Raw genomic sequence first — 25,831 nt, 5'->3', positions numbered from 1 at the left:
GTGCAGATGGTTTATAGGGAAGTACTCTTGGGTACAACATGGGAGGGGTGAGGAACATAGGCCTAGACAGAGTGAACATTTGAGCTGTTGTACAATTCCAATAAATGCCTCAGCCAATTCCAGGGGGAAACTCTGAGGCTAAGATGACCATTCAGAATAGTCCTGTCCAGTAGTGGGCTTTTGGGCAATATGGAGTCTTAAATGGGATTTACCCTTTCTTTAGAAATAACTAAAGAAAACAGACAACAATACATATGAAACAATGATTTTCAAGACACTGGGCATCAATCAATGAAAGATGATGGGGATCCCTAAGAGATGAGAAACAAACAAAGTGAGTCCTGTGATTGCCTCAGTTTATTGCCTTAAGAAAGTTTCCAGGCCATGGCTCAGGGAGGGGGGAACCAAAGTGAAATATGGTGAACATTTTTAGTTCAGATGAGTTGAAAGTCCTAGGAGAATATGGTGGTTATAGTTTAAATGGCAAAATACTGGAGAGGAGAGTTACCAAGAAAGGGATCTCTGGATATCTGGATATGCAGCAGAGAACTGATTGGCACATAAATATAAGAAAATAATCATCCAAGAGGAATAGAGGGAATAGTGACTGGCATTAATTCAGGGCTGGGATTATTTCCTCCCTATCACCCAGTCATGGGACATTGGGTACAGTACTCAGAGGGTCTTTCTTCAGTGTGGGGGAAGCAACTGGCCCTAGACTAAATACTGAGTTGGTCTCCTTTTAAAAGCAAGATTTAAGCAATGAAGCTTTTCCCAGGTCATTTAACTGTCCCAGAACAAAGCTCAAGAATACTTACAGAAATACAAGAGTATCCAGCACACACAAAAATAAAATTTGCAATGTCTGGTGTCAAATAAAAGATTACCAGGAATTCAAAGAACTAGGAAATTAAGATCCATAACAAATAGAATAATCAACCAATCAAAACCAATGTGGAAGTGACATAGATACTGGAATTAACAAAGATATTAAAAAAGTTATCCTAACTGTATCTAAGATGTTAAAAAAATTGAGACAGAAAATACGAAAACACCCAAATCAAACTTCTACAGGTGAAAACTTTAATGTCTGAAATGAAAAATGCCCTAGATAGGATTAACAAAATTAGATACTACTGAAGATAAGTTAACAAACTTGTAGACACATTTAAAGAAACTGTCAATAATGAAATACACAGAGCAAAAACAACTTATAAAAATGAAAGTAATATCAGGGAGCTGTGGGACAACTTCAAGTGCATGTCATTTCAGTCTCCAAAGGAGAAGAGGAGTGAAGGAAGGAAAATATTTGAAGAAATAATGACTGATAATTTCTAAATTTAATGCAATCCTAGAAGCTCAACAAACCTCAAGAACAAGAAAAATAAGGAAAAACCACATGAAGGTACATCATAATCACTTTGGTTAAAACCAATGATAAAGAGAAAAACGTTAGAAGCTGCAAGACATAAAAGACTCAGTACACACAGAAGCATAAAGATAAGAATGACAACAGATTTATAGCAGAAACAATGCTAGCTATAAGACAGTGGAACATCTTAAGAGAATTAAAAGAAAAAAACTGGCAACATAGGATTTGATATGCAGTGAAGATATTTCAAATAATAAGGCAAGATTTCAAAACCAAAAGAATCCAGCAGATCTGCACTAAAAGTAATGTTAGAGGAAATCCTTTAGGCAGAAGGAAAATGAGACCAGATAGAAATCTGGATGCATACAGAAGAATGAGGAGCTGTGGAAATCAAACTACATAGGTAAATGTATGAGATTTTTTTTGGTATTATCTAAGTCTTTTAAAAATAATTGACTATTTAGGGGTGCCTGGGTGGCTCAGTCGTTAAGCATCTGCCTTTGGCTCAGGTCATGATCTCAGGGTCCTGGGATCAAGCCCCACATTGGGCTCCCTGCTCAGCCAGGATCCTGCTTCTCCCTCTCCCACTCCCCCTGCTTGTGTTCCCTCTCTAGCTGTCTCTCTCTCTGTGTCAAATAAATAAATAAAATCTTTTTAAAAAAATAAAAAAAAAATTGACTGTTTAAAGCAAAAATAACAAAAATGTCCAGTAAGATCTACAACATATGTAAAAGCAAAAAAATAACTGGACTATTTAGACTCTTTACATATAATGAGATTACTGTGATAAGTTTAAGACTATCATCTTGCTTTTCAATTTGTCCCTTTTGTTTTTTTGTTCCTCTTTCCCCCCATTTTTGCCTTCTTTTGGACTCCTTGACACTGATGCAAATGAGGATGAGTCCTATAACTGCCCCAACTTCTTGGAAAGTTTTCAGGTCATAGGATAGACAATAGAACCCACCAGAGCCGTATGGCCTTCCTAAATTGAGGAGATAGAGCTGGGAGTCCAGAGAGGTGGCTGGTGATCACAAAGAAGAGTACCAGAGAGGAGAGAGATGCACATAAGAGAGAGCCCTAGAGATCTGTAGAGAATTGCACTCAAGTCCCTAGCTGGGAACCATCAGCTGCCAATATATCTGGTGGCCAGGGGAATAATATCTCAGCCTGAGGGATATACCACTGCATTTACTACAATGTCTTCAGGAAGTTACTTCTCTGAGTCTCAATTTTACCATCTAATAAATATTACCCATCTTCTAGGTTGTTGTAAGACCCAATGAGTTATCACATGCAAAATAGCTTAGAAAATGATAAAACGCTCATCATCATATTAATATGATGATGGTTTAAATTATATAACACACATTATTATGATGAATGTAACAGTTTCCAAATTGGGTGAGCACTCCCAGGCATGACTAGTCAGTCTGTTTTTAGTCAGCTTTCATTAAAAACCCTTTGTGAACAGAACATATTAACAAGCCTCTAGAGAGAAAAGAAACTGCAGTTTCTTACCATAATGTTAGCCAAGAAAATATACATAAAAAAGAAACTTTAATCAAAATATGAATTGAATAATATTATTGTACTTGATTCTACATATATTGTTGAAGGGCTAGACACTGGCTTGAGTAGTGTGATAGGAGGTGGGTGGATTTAATCATTACTGATTTCATAAAGTACTTGAGTTTTCAGCTGGATTTTGAAGGATTAGAAAGATTATCCACTAAGGAGATGAAGGCAGTGGGCCTACCAAAAGGAATGGATGTAAAAGTTGGACATGAATGAGTTCTCATGGAAGAGAAGAGCAGTTTGAAGTGGGATTGAGAAGTCCTGGGCTCTGTCTCGAACTACCAAGCAGGAGACTCTGGAGCCTCATCTCCTCGTTGGCAAACCAAGCTTAAGGGAGATATAGGTCATCTTGCCTGGCTCCAAAAGTCCATGACTGAATTGTTTAAACATCTCTGGTGATTGTGAAAGCAGACATTTTCTTGGCCCAAGTGAGTTGAAACTGTGACATCTTAGGAAATGATAACACTCAAGATATTATGATGAGGGTGATGAGCGAGGATAGAGCCTGGAATCCACACAGAAGGAATTTAGGGCCATTTAAAGTTTAGGAGCAGGAAAATCATGATTAATCACCTCTGAGGTTTGCAAACTCTGGAAAACATATAATAGGTGGCATTCACCAATCCCAAGATAGAGTCTAGACAACTTATGGCTGAATGTCTTCTAAGTTTCATTCTTTCTATGTAATTATGTTTCTAATCAACACTAGAATATGATTAACAGAATTTCCTATTCTGGGTTAGGTGGGCCATGGTTTAAATATCTCAGCACTTTTTCCAGAAGAAATCAGACTCACAAAATGAAAGTATCCAACCAACAGTTTATTGTGTAATAATCACACATCTGAACTCCCTCTTGACCTTTCCCTACATTGCTCTTTCACTGCCTATCAACCTGGGGGCAGGAAGGAGGGTAGCAGTCAGACAAGAACATTTAAGAAGGAAGCAATTCGTATGTGTTTATGTAGGTCAATGATGCTACTGCAAAGGAATATAAAACCAGGCACCAGACTCTGGAAAGAAAGAGACTTTTTCCAATCTCATTTGGCCCCTCGGCGCTGCCTGAAATAGCGATTGTAGGCAGCGTTGTATCCATAAACCATGGCATAGCGTTCACAAAGCCTGAAGTCATCACAAGCTTCCCGATTGATCTCATAGGCAGGCTTGATGCTTTCTCTGATCCTAGAAAGGGGGCGGGGGGGATGGAAAGAGGCCAAAATGAGAAGCATAAATAGAGTAGGAAAAAAAAAAAAAGGAAAAGGGGAAAAAAAGAAAGAATAAGAAAATATAGGAGAGAGATCCCATTCATCCCCCAATATTAGAGGTACTTAACAGGGGGAAAGGTGGAATGGGGACTTTTTTCTAGCGAAAATAGAAATTTTCTTTCTGTCCTCCTTTCCCTTCTCCCTCCCTCTGCTTTCTGGGTCTTTCACAAGCTAGTCTTCTTGAAATCCAGTTGTTTTCTCTATATTATTTTTTAAATTCTATGATTTGGGGATACAATTAGAAATAATACATATGATTTAAAAAAACGGGTTTCTCATTCTGTTCAGATCAGGGATGCTACATTGGGAAAAATTACCTCCCCTCATCAAGTTTTGTTACCCACCTCTCTTGGGCTTTAGCTCTCCATCTCAGTTGCGGGGATATAAAAGTATTAGCATTTCTCCTGTTAATGAAGGGATCTTAAAAGAAAAAATAAAAAATTGCAGTTTTAGGAAAGCAGTAGTTGGAGATATTTCCATGAATATTCCCTGACATAAGTATATTTGAAAACTCATTAACTCATGCATTTCATGTAACTAGAGATCTTACAAAAGTCAGAGGGAAAGATAAAGCGGGTTTCATAAACTGCCTGATCAAAAGAAATCAGTATATGTTTTTTTAGAGATTTGTTACATAGGCCCCAGTTATTTTTTTTTATTTCGCCTATGGGCAATTGCTTTGCCTTTCTCAATTTGGTATTCCTGGTCAGTGTGTGTTTAATTCCTGTGAGGAGAAATTTTCTCTGTCCTGAGGACTTGTAAAGCATAACTTTAGATTACCAGAAATATACTGTGTAAATATTATGAAAATAATGAACAAATTGAAAATGAGAGTGGTATGTTACTTCTTCCTATACTCAGTCTTTGTAAGTCCAGATACTCAATAGCATTCCACATGCTGACGACCGTGGTTTCCCAGCTGACTAGGCCTCTAATTCCCTACTTTGCCATTTGTCATATATATTATATTACCATATATTACCATTTTGTCAATTTAAGAATAGGAAGAGAGATTCTTTAAAGCATGAGATTTAAATAAGGAAGTCAAATGTTTACTTACTAATTTCATAGGATTCCATGCTTTCATGAGATTCTGGAATAAAATAAGATTCATTTGATTGTTATTTATCACACATGGCAACGGTCTAAATTTAGGGAAGGAAGAAGAGTCAAAAAGATGTGAAGAATATAGTGAGCAGTGTGATTATTACAAATTTCAGGCATTAGGATTTATGAATTGTTTCTCTAGCTCTGTCCTTGGTGTAGAGATCTTTACACTTTAGTTTTTTCTGTTGTTGAAGGAACTAGTGGTTAAAAGTTAAAAGTGGTCTTGGTTAAAAGTTCCCAAGGGCTACGAGGTCTTCAGGCTAGTGAAATAAGATAATTTAAGTGCTACACACAGATTTCCAGAGAGGCTTCTTCTCTGATTCATTTGAGACCTGCCCAAGAGCAGGGTTGAGAAAGGGACAGAAGGGTCCAAAAAATAGCCCAGGTCCTCCAGGCAGTGTGGGGAGATGGTCAGCTGGGCTCTACCAGGATAGGTCTCAAAGAGGTTCCTAAAGGCTCTTAGGAACCTGTATGAACTTGGCAGCCACAGAAACCACTGGCTCCAGCTGACAACTCCCACTGGGCTGCAGCCAGTTCAGAGGAAAAACTGAGCTGGTGCCAAAGCAAAAGTTTTCTTCTTTCTACCACTTTCCTGTGCATAGTAGGTAAATTTGGCAATAAGAGGTTTGTATTTGTAAGCAAGTGATTTTATTTCAAAAATTAAAAAGGAGATGAAAACACCAAATCCTCTGATACAGAAACCATGTGAATAATTTCAAGAGTCAGAAGAAAAGTACTAATGGCTGTTAATACAATTGAGGTTTAAGGGCATCTAAATATCCAGATAACTGAAGTGTAAGACAGATTGAAACTAATCTTACTTCAGTTTTTCTTTCGTAAGCTTTGAACAGACACGGATCTAGTTAACAATGGAGAGAAACCAGGTGGAATTTATCTTTTGACAATCGAAATTATACAATCCGTTTTTTCTCTGAGATTCTTTAAATGCGAAACTCTCTTTTTTTTTTTTTAAGGTTTTTATTTATTTGACAGAGGGTCAAATAAATAGGACAGAGAGAGAAAGACAGCCAGAGAGGGAACACAAGCAGGGGGAGTGGGAGAGGGAGAAGCAGGCTTCCCGCGGAGCAGGGAGCCTGATGTGGGGCTCGATCCCAGGACCCTGGGATCATGACCTGAGCCGAAGGCAGACGCTTAAGGACTGAGCCACCCAGGCGCCCCCGAAACTCTATTTTTAAATTAATTCACTGAACAAATGTAGGAAGTTCATGAGATTGTCCTGTCCCTGCAGAGGGCTAAACTTAACACTTCATGTGAAAACTGATTTTCTTAAAGGTGAGTGATTTCACTAATACCTTTAACCAAATTGTTACAGAGTATAAATAAACATCCCCAAAAATGGGAACTCAGGGGGCTGGGAATTTGGTATCTTCTTTCTGTAACAGCAAAGTTTCTAGGTGTATAGCGACTTACCATAGACAGGACCTGCTTGTTAAGTTGCCTACAGAAATCTGGATATTTCGGATGTGAAGAAGACTTGATGGGACAAATCAGTGTCCACGGGGCTTGGGAAATGTTAAATTGATGGTACTTTAAGATTCTATTAGAGAGAGGGGGGAGAAGAGGAGGAGGGAGGGAAAAAAAATCAAAATAAACTGAAATCAGAGGCAGAAGAGAAAACCTAGAGAAGTGGCAGGAGAGAGGTTTCTCACCATAGCACAGAGCTGCCATAGCCCAGGCAGCCAGAAGGCAGGGAAGGAGCAGGCTCTTCATGGTCTCTCTGTGTCCCGTGGGTTGGTCTCACTGGCTTTTGTGGCAGCAGAGGGGAGAGAGGCTCCTGCAGGCTGTTTGTGAAAGGCTGTGGAGGTTTTATAAGAAGAGAGCAGCTGAAAGGGGAGGAAGCAGTGGGAGGGGGCCAGAGAAGGTGGAGACTGGTTGGCCCTAAACTAGCACTGGGACTTTTCCCAAATCCTCATTCCTTCCAGATATTATCTACTCTGGGTGGGCAGTTTTCCCTCACTCCTGGACCAGACAGTGCTATAGCAGGATGGTGCCCTGCTACAGACGTGGCTGCCCTAGGTTTGGGGCCAGACCCGGGCAAAAGTCCACAGAAAAGGGAGTTGCCACAAACACGTGTTTGCCTTTCTAATTCCTTCTCCGATCCACTCTCCTGGCCCTGACGGCAGGTCTGGTGTGCAGACAGAGCTGAAGTGTTCCGCTTGCTCCCCTGATGGATGGATGAGCAAAGGACTTCGCTTCATAAACTGGTTCTAATGTAGACTTTTTTCCCCAGTAGGATTGAACTAACAGTCCTGGACCAATTGCATATGTGCCCAGTGATATGCAACTTTTGCGTTTTTTCCAAGTGCTCAGCAGGGCAGAGATGTTCAGTGACGCCCTGAGTTCTGTTTCCTCAATTGGCTCCATCGTAACTTGCCCATCCAGTTTTGTGTCTTGAGTCCAATCCTGTGCCCCAAAGCCCTCTTAGGCTGGATGTCACTGATCTAAAGTGCAGCAAAAATAAAAGGGTAGCTATCTCTCATTTTCTGAAGGCATTGTCCTGATAATGAACTAATTCAATATGCTCTTAGTGAGCGAAAGATGAGAGGCAAGGAAGTGTGCTGGGTGCTGTGGGGAGATCTAGAGACAAACAAGACACGTCCCTAAGGGGGTAAGTAATAGCTACTTACTATATTCATTTTGTGCTTTAGCTGCCATGTGTCCTCAAACATAGATTTTTCACAAACACACACTTCCATTATACCATTATACCCTCAGTAGCAGAAGTGCTGTTTCTTTTCTTGCAGGAGGAGGATTGTAATTTGGTGCCTCTGGTTATCTTGTAGACAGAGCTTCTTTTTTTTCTTCTTCTTCTTCTTCTTGGACAATCAGAAAACCTTTTCTATCAAGATGTGTCTCGGCTGTCTGGTACCCCAGAGTCCTCTTGGCAGACAGAGAGACCTGAGTCACAGAGCAGCAGACTGTAGATGAGCTAAAGCTGCAGGACCACTCACTTGGCTGGAACAGCAAAAGGGTTGGCTTGGGAGTAGGTGGGTATAGTTTTCAATAATAATTTATTTCAAGGAGCAGTGATGGACAACTAGGTGAAGCCACATGCCTCATTCTTTTTGTCTTTTTGGGGTGCACTTTCCCTCCCAGCCTCCACCTTCTGAAGAGCTTTTATAAATACTAAAGGATTCCCTGTTAAAGGAAATAGTTTGCAATCCTTGTAATCGGAAGGATTCATGAGTTGTGAAGGACCAATAAGTGTCAGGGTTTCCCCTCCAGATTTTGTCATATCGAGCGATATATTCTTCGTGATAAAATCCTAAAGACGACCTCAAAAAGAAGACAATGTATGTTCATCCCTGATAAATTCATCCATTGTGATTTCCAGTCACAAGATTGGTGGTTGTCTTCTTCTTTAAATCATAAACTTGCTCTCAGGATTGGCTTCAGTGCCCTTTTTCCAAGATAAATCATCCAAATCATTATATTTGCAAAAGCCAGTTTACTACGTTGCATTTACTACATTTACTACATTGCTTGTTTTGGGAAAACAAGCTAGCTGTGGCTTGTTCATGTAGCATTTTATATGTACTAGACTCCGTTACTAACCCTCAATTTATATGAAATGAAGCAAGTTTGGTTTCAGTGTTTTATCCCTAAAATGAGTAGGATACTTCACCTCTCCCACCCTATCTCCGGAATTAGAGAAGTCTCTCTTTTCCAGCTACAAACATGTGCTTTGTGATGTACGTTAACTTGGTCTTTTCTGGCCAGATTCCGCATGTCTCCTCCACTCCCAAGTTCAAATGAAAGCTGTGCTCTGTCTGCCTTCTGACATTGCAATTGTTTATTCTTACACTCTCTGAACCCAAGTGTCAAAATCTTACACTTCTCTTTCCAACATAAGCTTCCACCTTTCTTCACAAGTTGTTTTCATCACTGCTTCCACTGGCTTCCCTAAACTTTTTTTTTTTTTTTAAGATTTTATTTATTTGACAGAGAGAGAGCACAAGCGGGGGGGGGGAGGGACAGAGGGAGAGGGAGAAGCAGACTCCCTGCTGAGCAGGGAGCCCAATGAGGGACTGGATCCCAGGACCCTGGGATCATGACCTGAGGCAAAGGCAGATGCTCAACCGACTGAGCCACCCAGGCGCCCCTTCCCTAAACTTTAAGCATGTTTCCTTATCATCTTGCTTTTTGCAAGGCTAACACTTTCTGTTGGAAACTGTCTCCCTCTCACCAGTCACTTATCTTCCCTTTCCCCTGTTTTCCATATATTTATGGGTTCTCCTATGCTAAATACCATTTTTATATAATTTATAGCAATTAATAACATGTGTGAAAACTCAGAGCTCTTCTTTTTCTCTTCTCCCACCCACCACTGCCTGTCTCAAAGATAATTTTGCATGCGCTGACTCCAGTCATGTGTTTTTATGAAGAGGATCAGACTAACTCGATGGGGGCTTTGTATTGGAAAGGGTAGAGATTGACCTGTCAGAAAAAAGAGAGAGAGAGAGAAAAAAAAAAAACGAAGGTAGAAAAAGGTGGAAGGAGAGAAATGAGGAGGCCTTATAGATTTGGTTTGCTGGATGGGAGAGGTTTGGGTAGATAGAGATTGAGTTGTAGAAAGAAAAGCTTTGAGGCTGCTGTAAGACGTGAGACGTTGAAAATGAGACAGGGGAAAAGACAAATAAGAGCTGTTTTGGTTATGTATAGACTTGTTTGAGGTTGTAAAAGATTGAGAATTGCCAGAAAATATTAAAATTGTTTTTAATTAATGTTGGTTAGTAGGGGTTTTTTGAGAGAGAGAGTGCGCATGCGCTTGTGTGAGCTGACTGAGCCACCCAGGTGCCCCTAATTTGTATTTTCTTAATTGATCTTGTAAAGACTAGACCACATGAAATTCCAATTTATATTTGGATTTTAGATAATTATGAAAGATATTTGTATATTTCCGCCTAGCTAAAGAGGAATATTCTTTAGTGGAGAGACTATTTGCAGATACTCCCAGGAGTGACGACAAAGGGATTGGAGAGACAGTGACATGATTGGCAGTGTTTTCAGACTCCACAGGAATCTCTGCATGGGACATTAGAGCATGGTATAACCCAGGCAACAGAATCCACAGAACAATACAGGATCTCCTCTTCCACCTGCCCTTAGGAGGGAAAGAGAAGCATGAGAATGCCCTCTAGGGCTAGAAATAGCCTCATGTTTTAGTCATTCTTTCATCCATCCAGCCATCCATCCCATCATCAGTCCATTTAACAAATGTATCAAACATCTTCTATGTGCCGACTCTAAACTGGAAATACAATGGAGAAAAATATACAGATAGGGACCCTACTCTCAGGAATCAAGTGTGATCTTAGATCATAAATTTAATTAGTGTGTCTTCTTCTTTAAAAATTTGTTTAGGCAGCCAACTGGCCCTAGAGAAGTCTAAGTGATTTGCTTTCTCATTGGACTGACTTTTTGTGGGTACTCAGGAGCATCTTTATTTGCAGAACATTGTAGAAAGCACTGATGACAAGGTCAGATAATTCTGAGTTCAGGGAAAGAATGGAGGAGAGGGAAGGCTGGCAGACCTGCCAGGAATTATTGTGAGGAGAAGCGTTTCAGAAAAGTATGTGCTGGCGGACATACTAAAAGAATTATCCCTTTTCTATAGTATTTCTGTGACTAAACCCATAAATCCTAATAATAAAGTTAACATATTTCCCACAGTTCTACACCCTCTGTCCATCCTTGCTTATCCATTCTTTCTTTTTCAGACTACTAGATATTTTGTCTCCTTGAGGAATTTTCCTGGCTCCAGTCAGACTTCCGTTTTTTTTTTCCTGTTCCATGAGATTCCACTTTATTTACAGAATGTTGGTTTTATGAGTTCACAGTATTATTTTACTGACAGCACTAAAACCCTTAGTCTTGCTGTTAAAGAAAAAGGCAAAGGGGAGAAGAGTTAGGAAGTACCAGCCCTGAAAATAAAAACAAAGATCTCTTTCTAGGACAATGAAACGAGAGACAGAAACCAAGCCAGGTTCCTAGGATAGTGCTGACCTCTTAGTTCTGTCTTTTTAAGGGAAGCCCCTTGAGTGGATCCTACATCTCAGAATCTTTTCCTTTTTAAATTTTATTTATTTATTTGACAAAGAGAGCACAAGCAGGGGGAGAGGCAGAGGGAAAGGGAGAAGCAGACTCCCCACTGAGCAGGGAGCCCAAACTGGGGCTCGATCCCAGGATCATGACCTGAGCCGAAGGCAGACACTTAACCAACTGAGCCACCCAGATGCCCCCACATCTCAGATTCCTTAACTGACATAGCTTCCCAAGCCTGAATCCCTCAGTCCTTTCTTAATTTGTCTCAGCTGAACTAAGTGAAAATAAGTGCTTGTCAAGCTGAGGTATGGGAGGGACATCTAGGGAATCCTGGGGAGAAATGTCTGGGGAAATGCAGAGAAGCCTGGATAGTAAATAAACTGGGCTTCTGGTTGGGAGTAGCTGCCACATTTTTTTTCCCCCCTTCCCATATAGATCAACTCCTCTACCCTTTTCCTGTCCATTAAAAGCTTCAACTTTTAAATAAGATAGCAAATGTGAAATAATAATTATACAACTATCCAAGTAATATCATCATGTATCATATAGGTACTATGATAAACACTTTTTATTCATTATGTTATTTACTTCTCATAATAATCCTACAAACGGAGTATAATTACCCATATGTTATATATGAGAAAATTAGGGCTCAAAGAGGTTATGTATTTTTTCCAAGGTCACATAGTAACTAAATCGCAAAGGGCTATTTGATTTCACAGAGACACAGGGATATATGACTTGAATCACTGATATAACCACACACTCTTCCCCAAGGTTCTGACAATTGCTTAAAGAAGTCTGTGATTGTGTCTACAGGGAGTGCTGAGCCTAAAGTTTCAGAGATAAAGATAAAATTATAAAAATATATACATATTTAAAATGCTAATTTCTTCAACAAAGGAGAGAAACTGCAGAATTACACATCCATGAGATTTTTCTCTCACTGACCAAACCCTGGTAAAAGAAAGAAAGAAAGAAGAAAGAAAGAAAGAAAGAAAGAAAGAAAGAAAGAAAGAAAGAAAGAAAGAAAGAAAGAAAGAAAAGAAAAAAAATCTTTTTTGTCCCAAAGATTTCAAAGCATATCCACATCTAATCAAAGATCTGCCTTTTGCCACTTACACCCAGGTAGTTAAATGACTTACAAAACCAGAGAAAGGGATGAATTTGGTATTCAAACTCGAGTCCCCCGTTTGTTTATCCAGTACTGTGCATACTAAATTGTCTGTCCAAAGAAGCTCCAACTCAAATATGTTGCTTTCTAAAGCCTTTCAGCTTACTTTAGACATCACCACGTCTACAAACACCCATGTTTGCTGACTGTTAGCTGACACGGACTCTAGTTTGGTTTAAGAATACCATCTCTGTAGTGTCTAAAAGTCCATTCCTATAGTTACTTAGACCCCAAGCGAAACTGGACTCTAAGCTCAATGTATGGCCTGCTCCTTCAACTCAAAGCAAAATGGAGAACAGGTTCTCCTGTCTTGGCTGGACATGAAGTTAGGAAAGGTTGGCCATTTACTCATTAGACTCTCGCTGCGGGTTCTCAGTGAGCTGTGAGGTTAAAGTCTGGGGAATTTCTCCCACAGCACCATGGCAAGCTGTCCTTTTCGAGGAGGGGAAGGAGCCCTTTCAGATCTCTTCTACTGTCATCCCACACTCACCACGTCCTTGTATTCACCTTTCATTATTCCAACTCACCAACAGAAAATACCCCTTCCTACGTTCAGGAAATGTATGACAGCAAGCAAGGGACTCCAGTAATTTGTAGGAGTTGAAGAAGATATTTGAAGAAGACTCACAGAACAGGAGACTCGAAATTAGGACTGGTGAGCTGGGATATGGGAGGAGTGAGTTGACGTCTCCATCAGTGAGGTGGAAAAACAGGAGTTAGCTAATATTTGTCAAGACATGAAGGGAAGGGAGAGGATGATAGCTTTGCTCATCAGTCACAGTATACAAGAACGTGAGAGCACAGTTATAAGTTGTAAGAAGTATTTTGGAGGAAGATAAGACAAGAGCTGTAAATGACAACAAGTGATTTAATAGAAATTTAGTAAGCATAACAACAGCATTAGTTATTAAGAGAATTTAAAAAATGGTTGACACTTTTAAATTTGACATGAGAAATGAAACATGCTCTTTGAAATCCTTCAGTTAGAGATGGATGTCAGGATGGATCTTGTCTAATCCAAAGGGACTTCATTTAAATGAAGATTTAAATCATTCTTAAAGTGATTTTAACTTTAGGTAACAGATTGACTAGAAGAAAATCTGGTAGCCAACTGCATGAACCAAACCTACGAAATTCCTTTGCACTTCAGCACTTTTCACTTGCTCTTCCACTGATCTCTCAGACAAAACAAACAACAAATTGGGTGTGTGTGAGCATTTCCCATCCTTATTCCATTTTCATATTCCCTCCATACTTTTGGCACCCTCTCAGACAAAAACTCATCACATAAACTAGAATGGACTCTAAAGAAAGGGCTCTGTAGGAAGTGAAGAGCTCTTCTGGGTGAGGGATATGCTTTTTGGAATAAGAAAGCCTATGGAAACAGTCTAAGTGTCTGTTGACTGATGATATGGCATAGGGGCCCCTGGGTGGCTCAGTCGTTAAGCATCTGCCTTCAGCTCAGGTCATGATCCCAGCGTCCTGGGATCGAGCCCCGCATCGGGCTCCCTGCTCTGCGGGAAGCCTGCTTCTCTCTCTCCCGCTCCCCCTGCTTGTGTTTCCTCTATCGTTGTGTCTCTCCCTGTCAAATAAATAAATAAAATCTTTAAAAAAAAAAAAAAAGATGATATGGCATATACATAATGGAACATTATTCAGCCATAAAAACCATTTGTGACAACGTGAATGAAGCTGGAGGACATTATAATAAATCAAATAAGCCAGAGGCAGAGAGACAAATACTGTATGATATCACTTATATGTGGAGCCTAAAAAAGTTGAACTCACAGGAACAGAGAATGGAATATACTGTATTGCATACTTGAACTAATTCAAGGTCAGGTTGCTAAGAGATCTTTAGTGTTCTTACTGCACTAAAAAAAAGATAACCGTGGGAGGTGATGGATATGTTAATTAACTTGATCATGGTAATCATTTCACAAGGTATATGCATATCAAACCATCACATCTCAAATATATACAATTTTGTCAATTATACCTCAGTAAAACTAAAAAAAAAAAAAAAGCCTGGATTTGGATTTTGGTTCTGCCACTTAACTCCTTGTGTGACATTCGGTAAGTTAAAGTTCCTGAGCCTCACATTTCTCAGTGACACAATAATGGATTATAAAACCTGACTCACAGGACTGTTGGATGGATTAAACAAGACAATAAATGTAAAAAAAAAAAGAAGACAATAAATGTAGAGCTCCTTGAGTAATGGCTAGCATGCAATGCTTTCAGAAAGATTGGTTAACTCCATTGGTCCAGTGGTTCAGTTCATTTTCCCCAGCAGTTGAGGAATAGATCACTCAGGATGGCCAAAGCAGAGGAGTGAATGCAAAAAGTGGGAGTGACTGACTCAGCAAGGTCTCCGATGGGAACCGAATTGGGAGTTGGCTGAGCTCAGTTTAATTCTGACACCACCACGTAATGCCTATGTGACTTTTGAACAGATAGTTTAAATCTCTTTTCAAGCATGAGTTGGAATAGACTAGTATAATTTTGTGCTTCCAGATTATTTCATCCTTGAAGTAGATAAATAAGATAGAAAATTATTCTACAATTCGGCATTTGAATAGAACACTCTGGTCCTCATACTATTTTGCCAGTGATGCTTCCCGGGCTGACTCGTGTTTGGGTGTCAACCCCTGGGCCTGAAAACCGCTAATGAGGTGTCTTGCAAAAGTTCCATTCAAATAAACCACTCCCGCCAGGAGGGCCTGTCAGCTGTTGTTTCCCTGTGTAGTCAAATATCTTCCTACCTTTGCATTAGATGTGGGTATGCTTTGAAATCTTTGGGACAAAAAAGAAGATTTTTTTCTTTTCTTTCTTCCTTTCTTCCTTCCTTCCTTCCTTCCTTCCTTCCTTCCTTCCTTCCTTCCTTCCTTCCTTTCTTTCTTTCTTTCTTTCTTTCTTTCTTTCTTTCTTTCTTTCTTTCTTTCTTTCTTTCTTTCTGTCTTTCTGTCTTTCTTTCTTTCTTTTACCAGAGTTTGGTCAATGAGAGAAAAATCTCATGGAAGAGATGTGTAATTCTGCAGTTTCTCTCCTTTGTTACATAATCTAGTCATTGCCAACCCTGGAAATAGGATGACATTCAGAAAAAGAATATTTAGAGAGGACACAAAGGAAAAATTTCCAGGTTGATATGAGAGAGAGTATAGTGCAGAACATGCCTTTGCTGATCAAGCTACAAAATGAACAGGCTGCGAAATGAGAGATTGTTTTCACATCCGATTTCTCCCTGATTACACCATGATGGAAAATAACGCAGTGAACTGTGGGTTGGGACAGCCTGCAGAAATCCAATTCGGCCCTGCCTGCTGGGGGCGTTCACCTAAGCAGTCCTATAACCAGTGCTTATCGGAATCTTGGTGGCCTCACCCTGACCCTGTTTCTTCCAATTCATCATTCTCTGTGTTTCCTGTCTTTCTCATAATCTTAGATTATTTATATCCTGTCCCTAGGGAATTTGGAAAGAGACTTTTTTTTTTTTTAAAGATTTTATTTATTTATTTGACAGAGAGAGAGACACAGCGAGAGAGGGAACACAAGCAGGGGGAGTGGGAGAGGGAGAAGCAGGCTTCCTGCGGAGCAGGGAGCCCCATGTGGGACTCTACCCCAGGAACCATGGCATCATGACTTGAGCCGAAGGCAAACGCTTAACGATTGAGCCACCCAGGCGCCCTTGGAAAGAGACTTTTATTTTGTTGAGGGAATGAAAGGAGTTTTCACTGGAGTTCTTCCTCTGGCTTTGGGTAGGAGAAAACGAGTGGGTGCCAAGAATGGGATCCAAAGGAAAGGGAGATAAACTGAAAAAAAAAAAAAAAGGCAAAAACAAATAAAACCCAAGATGTAATGGAGTTTTTTGTTTTGTTTTGGGAGAGCAGTAGAAGGGCAGGTAAAATGGATAGGAGCTGGGGTGTGGGATTAGTCATGATGAGAGTTTGGCGTGAACACTTGTCTTGCTCTTCCTCCAGACTTCGGGGTCTTTGAGGTTAGCCTCTGGATCTTATTCATCTTTAAAACATACAACGGTGGCTGCCACTGCTTGAATGAAGCCAATACCCCTCTCACATGGGTCCCCAGTTCTCTGGTGACATAAAACTGTGGACAAGAACTTGGGCTTTGGAGTCGAGGGGACAGAATGTGAATTCTGCTCCATCACTTAGGGATCTCTGCCATTTCCCTGGTTCTCATTTTATTTATCTAAAAAAAAAAAAATGGAAGTGATCATGGAAAGTAGCTTATACAGTTGTAATGAGGATTAAATGAAATAATGCATGTGAACATCTAAACTGGCATAGTGCCTGCATATAGTAAATATACCATGAAAGTAACTATTATTATTATTATTTCAAACTAGCTTTGTGACTCTGAATAAGTCATCTCCTCACTGTAGCATGTGAGGGATGACAATTGTTCCATAAACTGTGGTAAAGATTTAATGAGATAGTGCTTGTAAAATACTCCATGTCTGTGATACAGTAGTTGGTCATTAAATGTTTGCTTCCTTCCCTCTACTCCTGATTGTCTTTTCCATTCTTTCTTTCACTATTTCCTTGCATATAACCAATACTCTAGTCAAATGGAACAACTTGTTCCTCAATGTTTGCTATCACACCTTTGCTCATTTGTTTACTCTCTTTTTTGGGCTTTTCTGTCTCTGTCTCTAGGAAACTTGGGCATCTTTGAAAGCTTATCTCAAAAACTGCTGACTTCATGAGATGGATTACTTAAGTTAGCTTCCAATGGGCTCTTTTTCTCTCCTTTAAACACTCCCTTTATACTCTGTTTTATTTCTTTATAACTATGTATCTTCCTTTTTGAGTTACAGGCATTTCTGTTCTGCATCTTGCTACTTACCCTCTCCCCAGCTGTTGAGGGTACAATCACTGGTCTCCAGACACATTCATCCACCAGACTCTACCTCGTTATCTAGGAAACTATCATTTCTAGAAGATCGAAATCTTTCTGAAAGAAGAAAGAATTTTCTTGCTGAATTCACGCATTGAGTTAAATGTCTCTCGTATGTTCTCACAGTAACCCTAGGATACCCTTTCATAAATCTTATCTGATTTGATTACAGAAGACTGAAATTGTCTCTTTACATGACTTTACATGACATACTTAAAATTCTACACTGAATTTTAAACTTCTCAAAGGAAGTCAGGGTTTGTATTTTATTCATCTTTGTAGCCCTAGTCCTGTGCGTGTCATCTTGTCAGCAAACCTAGTATAGTGCTTGAAAAACCATAAGAGCTCAATCAAGTTGCCCTTAACAATCCACTCCAACAGTCTCATAACACATACTCAGAATATCCCTACCCTTTAATTAAAATATAAATTTAATTCTTGTGAAGACAAGAAATTGATCTAATTTGAAACATGAAATAATTATACGGTATGCTAAGAAAAAAAGGGAAAATGCGATTTCACTCCTATTTTTTCTACCTTCACGTTATGTAGCAATCCAACGATTGAATTAGTTGATTATTGTCTTTATGAAATAGCAGTATTCCTGAAAGGTTTCCAGATAATAACATTATAAAATTAAATTACAGCATAAACACGTGAAAAAGTATATTCTTTCTTAAAGGGAAGTCACTTGAAAAGCAAGAATTCCTCTGGAAGAATAAAATAAATAATGTACCCTGGCTGTGTGTGAAATGTAAGCTCTGCCCTTATGGGCTTTTCCTTCTAAATTTTTACACATTGATCTATTGGACTTGAACTGCACTTGCAACATGAGATCAAATAAAGAAACTGACTCCATGTTACAGCAGCAGATGCTTGCCAATTATGGAGATAAGAAATTCGATGGAAAGAAATCAAGAATATGCGAAAGATTGCCAAAGGGCAGAATTAATTAATTAATTAGTTAATTAAATGACCCTTTTCCCTAAATTAGAAATGAATAACATTTGTTAAATAGTATATCATTTCTTTCCTTTCTCCATTTCTTTTTTCTGGTTCGTCAAAACAAGCCTCTCATCTATGCCAAATAGCTTAAAACAAAGCACAATTTTTAGTTTGAAAAAGAAAAAGATGACTGACCTATCTATAATTAATATATAGAAAGTTAACTTGAAAAACAGAGAGAGTTGGGCTAGCCAACAGCTTCTCCTCTACCTCGATAATGCAGATGTTTTATATTCACTGAACATTTTACTGAATAGTGAAAGGAAGACACTTTTGTACCATTTTCCCTTTTCCCAGAAGCTGCGCTGTATTTACTGGAATGAATTTCAACGCTTTCTTCCCATTTTCAGATGACTGTGACATATGAACTTTCTCACAAGGTCAGCAAGCCAGAGCTGAAGGATTTGTGGGGATTTGTGTTTTGAGGCCAAAGATTCTTGGGAACAAGAAGAAACTGAGATACAGATATTGGCCATTCTCTAGGCTGTGTACTCTCCAGAAAAGCTGTTTTTAAAATACTTAATATTTTTTGTGCCAGAAAAAATGGACAATGGCGCAAAAGTAAAAATGTTCCTGAAATAACTGGAGGCTTTTGACCTTAGCTAGTCTGGCAACTTTAACTTGGATTTCTCAGCCCCCACATTTGGTCTTCATATTGTGCTCTGTACCTGGATTCACCCCTTCCGAGGCCAGGCACAGTTCATCTGGCTGCGTTTTTTCCTGTGTAGGTTCAAAGATAAGTAAAAAAGCGGACTCACTGTTCTTTTGTTTCTCTGTCTCCCCAAACAAAAGCAACAACATAGGCTGTCATGAGTAGATTGTGCAAGGCTTACTTGTAGGAATGATTTCCATATGGTGTAAGATTAATTACTCAAACACAGGGCAGTTGAAGGACCCTAAGGCATTTTAAATGTCCTGAAAGAGAAGATCTAGCAAGGAAAAGATAGGGAGACATTTCAGTGATTCTCTAAATAAATGTATGCAGGTCATGACATGTAGCCTATTATTTAAACTCTCTAAGCCTTAAATTATGGTGTTTTTTTTTTTTTTTTGAGATTTTATTTATTTATTTGTCTGAGAGAGAGAGAGAGAGGGAGGGGAGGGACAAGCACGGGGAGGGAGAAGCCTACTCCCTGCTGATCAAGGAGCCCAATGTGGGACTCGATCCCAGGACTCTGGGATCATGACCTGAGCTGAAGGGAGATGCTTAATGGACTGAGCCACACAGGCATCCCTTAAATTATGTGTTGTGGAAATTTTTTTTCTTTATTTTATTATATTTCATTTCAATATATATTTCATGACACAAAGGAAGTTTCAGAATCAAAGTACTGATATTATAGATAGGCTACATTTTCTGATTATGATCCAGTAAAATTAGAATTTAACATGAAAATGATAGCTAAAAAAACTGAAACATTTGGAAATTAAAAATATATTAGCAAATAATCCTTAGAAAAAATGAAATAAAGGATTAAAGGAAATAAAGCAATGCTTAGATCTGAATCATAAGGAGAGCACTACATATAAAAATTTGTGAGAGCCCATCAAAGTAGTGCTGAGAGGAAAATGCATTGCTTTACATACATTAATCAGAAAAAAAGAAAAGTTGAAAACAAGTGAGCCAAGCATGCAACCCAAGTTGGAAAAAGAGCAAGAGAAACAACCTAACAGAAAAAGGAACAAAGTAATAAGGATACAGTAAGAAATCAGGGAAATACAGAACCAAATATAATGTAGTAGATATGTATACAAACTTACTGTTTGAAAGATAAGTAAATAAGAGAAATATCTCTGCAAACACAAAAGTAGCAAACCCAAAACTGGCAAAAGAAGAAATAGAAAATTTGAACAGATCATTAAACGTCAAAGAAACAAAATGGCATCCAAATACCTCCTCTCCAAAATACTCCCTGCACAGATGGCTTTCTAGTTCAGACATACAAATCTTTTGAGAAATAGTTCCTATCTTATACAAGTTGTTCTACAAAATTTTAAAAATGTTCAAGATATGTAGCTCATTTTATGAGACTAGTGAGCTCTTCATTGTAAAACCAGGTAAAAACTACTGAAGAAAACAACATTATTAGGCCTATTTTATGAAGGTGGATACTAGAATCCTAAATAAAATAGTAGTTAACATAGTCTGAAAAATACTAAAAAGTCTACATGCTGATCAAGTAGGTTTGTACTAGGAATGCAAGCATTTTTAACATTAGGATATATATCAGTGTTATTCACCATAATAATAGATCAAAAGACAAAAATTGTGTCATCTCAATAGATGGAGAAAAACCAGCTGGCAATGTATATCTTTTAATTTATTTATATTTTATATATTAATTTTATATTTATTTATTTAGATAGAACTATAATATAAATTTTATATATAATTATAGGTATATATATCTTACTAAATTAGGGATAGATAGATTGGTAAAAGTTATATGCAAAAACTCACAGCAAACATTCTTCTTAATGGAGTAAGTTAAAATGCATTTCCTTTAAAACTAAGGATAAGAAAAACACATTTATTGTTATCATTATTTGTCACAGGACTGGAAGGCCTGACCAATGTTACACAGAGAGAAAAGAAGTAAAACAAGAACTGAAAGGGAAGAGAAAGATAAATAACATTGTTTTGAGACAATATTATCTAAGAAACATAAAAATAATCATCCATTCAACAAACTATTAGAATCAGTGAGAGTTTAGCAAACTTGCCTATAAAAGATCAATTGAGAAAGTACCATTTCTTTACATCAGCAATAACTGAAAAAAATAATGAAAATAGAATACATTTCACAATATCAACAAGAACAGTTGGATATCTTTGAATTAACTTAATCAAGAATACTAGACTCTTTATGAAGAAAATTCTAAGACTCCAACAAGACTGATGGAAGATAATCTGAATAGATGGAAATATCTTCCATGCCCCTGGATAAGATGGTTTCCCACCATAAAGATATCAATTTTCCTGAACTTAACCTATAAACTCAGGGCAATCCCAATAAAAATTCCAATTGTAAATTTTGAGACATCATAAAGATAATCTCTCAAGAATTTTACTTTTTTATTTTTCACATTTAGATCTTTAATCCATCTGGAAATATTTTTGTTCTGGATGTAATAGTTCATCCTTTCCTCATTGGTTTGCAATGTTCTCAAGCTCCCATCAATGAGGAGCTATTTCTAGTTTCTATATTCTGTTGGACAGCTGATTTCCCTGTGCCATAACAAGTCTTCCAATTTCCCAAGACATCTAGTAATTTTGCTCTCTAGAAGACTAAGTTTTCTCCTTTCCTTAAAATTATTTTGGCTATGCTTGGCTTTTTGGTTCTCCTATGATTTTTGATTAACTTGCCAAATTTTATTTAAAATTTTCTTGGAATTACATTTATATTCATTGAGTAATTTGGGAAGAAATGACATCTTTAGAAAATCAAATCGCTCCATCCATGGCCATGATGTGTTTTAAAATTTCTTTAGTTGCTTTATATTTATTATAAAAAATTTTACATTTATTTTCTGCAAAGATCTTGCACATCTTTTGTTTGATTTATTATGACATTCAGTGTTTTTGTGGATAGAATTTTAAAAGTTACATTTATATATATAATTTCTACTGGTGTATTTAGGAACACTGAGGATTTTTAAAAACGTGTATTTTATAACATGGTAATCATATAGAACTCCTATATTAATTTAAAAAATTTTTTCTATGGATTCCTTCAATTTTCTGTGTAGGAAAATATATAAACAGTAAATATTGACAATGCTGTTTTTGTATATTCCTTTCAAAAATATATTTTAGACATTTTGTTTGTTTTATTGCTTTGGTAGGAATGAGGTAGACCGTAGGTATCCTTACCTTGTTCTTAACTTGAAAGGAAATGCTTCTCGTGTTGCCCTTGATTATAATGTGATATATTTATAGATTTTTTAATGAGTATCCTTTATCAGGAGAAAAATGTTCTCTTCTAATCTTAATCTTCTAAGAGTTATTATTTTTAAAACCAAGGGGGTGTTAAATTATATCTAATGTTTTTTCATCTGTTGTAATATCACTGTTTTTCTCCCCACTCTCTCAACATGGTGAGTTACAATAATAGATTTTCTAATGTTGGCCCCACTAAATTATTTTGGTTTCCTTGATTATTAAAAGGTTTTAATGCCAATTAAGTTATTCCCATAATTAGTCACTGTTACCATTAATATTTTATACAACCAATGTTTGTTTTGACTTACACATTTGTTTACCAAACCCCTTGCATTTAATTTCTGAAGTAAATCCATGACCACCAAGTTACAGTATTTGTCTAAAAATATATTTATTTGGGGGCACCTGGGTGGCTCAGTTGGTTAAGCGATTGACTCTTGATTTCAGCTCAGGTCATGATCTTGGGGTCATAACGTCAAGCACTGTGTGGAGCCTGCTTATTCCTCTCTCTCTGCTTCCAGCACCCCCACCCTCCCAGGCTCAAATAAATAAATAAATAAGTAAATAAGTAAGTACATAAATAAAATGAATCTAAGAATATATTTATTTTGTCCTTCCTCTGAAGTGATAGTTTACCTAGAAATAAAAATTTTTGTTTGAAATTTGCTTTCCTTAGTACTTTCAAAATGTTTTTCCATTGTCTTCCAGTTTCTTCTGATACTATTGCAAAATCTGAGGTCAGTCTAACAGTTGCCTTCTCTCTTCAGTGATTTTAAGATTTTTCTCCTAATTCTTTGGTGTTCCATGTTTTGCTAGGATATGGGTAGCTCTGGCTAAGTTTCTATTTACATGGCTCAGGACTGTGCTTCTGTAATGTGATGAATTCGTGTCTTTCTTCAATTTGTGCATTTTCAAAGACATTATTTCTTCAAATATTGCCTCTGCCACACTTTTCTTTAATGCCTCTTTCTTCAACTTTTACTAATTTGTTTTGGACCTTTTCATTTTAGCCTCCATGTGTCTTAATACTCTTTCATACTGAATTCTGAGTAGTTTGCTAAAATATTTTCTCCTATTCACTAATTTTCTCTTCTTGATTTTTATGTCTGTTGATGAGTTCCCTCATATATTTTGTGTCTCTGGATAATGAGTTTATCTTATTTGGGTTGCTATTTGTGGGAATCCTAAACAACCAACTCATTAGATTATCTGTCCAGAATTGTTCCACTTTTAATGAAAGTGCCCAAGGGGGCAGAATTTTGTGCTAATTTATCAACTTGAGAGTTCTTGGACGCAAAGTTCGTGTATATTTAGAATTCAAATCCTTCCTCAGAGTAAGCTTAACTTTTTGATTTCTCATGGGAGACTTTTTTTTTTTTTTAATATGCAGATACCAACAAGCATCCATGTAATCTCTCTGTGCTGCTGGATAAATGTCTTTCTGGCCATTTATTGACTCATTTATCCAACAATATTTAAAGCACATTAACTGCGTGGTACACAAAGTGCTAGATGCTGGCTACTTTCAATACAAAGGTGTACCTGCTACAGTTCTCAAAAGAACCCAGAATGTAAAATGGCTCAAGTTAGTCACTCAAATGTCACAGTAGCAAAAATGTAGGCACTCTTGCCTTTTTGAGACAGTAGAACCTCCTCAGGAGTTAGCCAGGTTCAGTCTGTGCCAGAGTATAGACACTACACTTCCTACTTCAGATTCCACAACCATGAAGTTGTGTTGGTTTGTTTTTAACACTTCTCAGTGGAATGAATGACTCATTGGCATGAGTCACCTTGGTCAGTCTGTGCTGCTCATTTCTCTAGCCTCTGAAAAGCCCCAAAGCTCAACCAAGCCTAGAATAATGGCCTCAACACTTTTTCCTGGTTCATAGATCTGCCATAGTGGGGTTTCACCATTTCAGCTGCTTAGAATATATAAAAAGGATAGAACCGGTATTAGAGGCTCATTCTTCAGTGAAGTGGTTACAAGGGTGAATACGAGATTAATCAGCTCCTTCCTCTGTCTACTCATTGTTAGTTTTACTCTACTCATTAAAATAGCAACAACAGGGCTGCCTGGGTGGCTAAGGCGGGTGAGTGGCTGACTCTTAATTTCGGCTCAGGTCATGGTCTCAGGGTCCTGGGATCGAGCCCTGTGGTTAACCCCTCAAAAGGTCCCCTGCTCAGTGGGGAGTCTGCTTCAGGATTGTCCCTCTCCCTCGGCCCCTCCCTCCCCCCCTTGCTCTCTCTCTTTCTCTCTCAAATAAATAAATAAGTAAATAAATCTATAAACAACAACATAAACAGAGGATTACAGAGATGCATTCAACAAATATAATAATTTAACCACATATCTCACAGCCATTTTGGATGTCTGTTCCTCTCTCCATAGCTACCTCTCTAGGTATTCATTCCCACTTTCCAGTCATACATATTATTCTTAGACACTGACCACCCTCACACATTTATACTGACTTCTAATTATAGACATAATTTTCTTCTTCCCTGGGGCACAAACTAATTTTTGTGGCATGAGTTATTTCTTTTGAATTGAGTCATTAATTTTTTTTTCATTTTAATGTGACATTCACTTTCATTCATTTTTCAAACCATCTACTTATCAAACCGATACTATGTGTAGGTCCTGGTAAGAGAGGGGACAAACAGTAAACTAATTAAATAAATAGTTTCATTGGAGCCAGTGGTAAATGCTAAGAAAAAAATGGAAAGATTATAGGAATTGCTTTGAGGGTCTGCACCTATATACTGCAGCTCACTTATTCATATTTGAGTGTTCCTTTGGGTTAGCCCACCCCCATCTACTCCCAACACATGCTTATCACAGTTTAGGGCTGTACTAATGAGCAAGAGGGATACATCTCTACCCTCTGGGACACATAGTCTTATTAAATGAGATAATCATGAAAATGCATAATTATAAACTTTAATAAATATTATGAAGGAAAAGTACTTCAATTAAGAAAGTATGTGACAGTGGATCCAGACTTGATTGAGGAGGTTAGGAAAATATTTCTTGAAGAAGAATGTTTGGTCTGCAATTTGAGGTATAAAAAAGAGTTAAATGTATAAAGGGGGCAGTAAAAACAGGAGGAGAAAAACTGAGATACAGTAACTGTATACATTGTCAGGTGGAATGAGGCTTTGTGTGTTCAAAGGCACAAGGTCTTAAGTGTTCTCACTGCACACACACACACACCACACCACACACACACAAAGGTAGCTATGTGAGGTGATGGATGAGCTAATTGACTATGGTAATCATTTCACAATGTGTATTTAAATCATCATCTTGGGCAACTTAAAAACACATTGTACAACCCAAATACATACAATTTTTATTTGTCAATCATACCTCAATAAAACTAGAAAAAAAAAGACACAAGGCTTGGG

General features: G+C 37.9%; 1 protein-coding gene across 1 annotated transcript; it reads right to left on the bottom strand.

Moving 5' to 3' along the window:
• Positions 1-3,747: 3,747 nt before the first annotated feature.
• MGP (matrix Gla protein) lies at positions 3,748-7,147 on the bottom strand. Its single transcript, XM_045873821.3, has 4 exons — positions 6,989-7,147; positions 5,272-5,304; positions 4,556-4,631; positions 3,748-4,128 (listed from the first exon to the last, which is right to left on the bottom strand). The coding sequence occupies exons 1-4, from the start codon at positions 7,047-7,049 to the stop codon at positions 3,987-3,989; spliced, it is 312 nt and encodes a 103-aa protein (XP_045729777.1). The 5' UTR covers positions 7,050-7,147; the 3' UTR covers positions 3,748-3,986.
• Positions 7,148-25,831: the final 18,684 nt, after the last annotated feature.

Source organism: Mirounga angustirostris, unplaced genomic scaffold, assembly GCF_029215605.1.
Source record: "Mirounga angustirostris isolate CCGP_5_RB_7025 unplaced genomic scaffold, mMirAng1.0.hap1 SCAF_5, whole genome shotgun sequence".
NCBI lineage: Eukaryota > Metazoa > Chordata > Mammalia > Carnivora > Phocidae > Mirounga > Mirounga angustirostris.
This window is presented reverse-complemented; position numbering and strand designations above follow the sequence as displayed.

Bases quoted from the DNA above. Each gene is read 5' to 3' on its own strand.
- MGP (XM_045873821.3), bottom strand. From the start codon at position 7,049: ATGAAGAGCCTGCTCCTTCCCTGCCTTCTGGCTGCCTGGGCTATGGCA. The intron at 4,632-5,271 runs GTAAGTAAACAT...TTTTCTTTTAAG, and splicing joins CATGGAATCCTATGAAATTA to ATCCCTTCATTAACAGGAGA. The intron at 4,129-4,555 runs GTGGGTAACAAA...CCCCCTTTCTAG, and splicing joins AGAGCTAAAGCCCAAGAGAG to GATCAGAGAAAGCATCAAGC.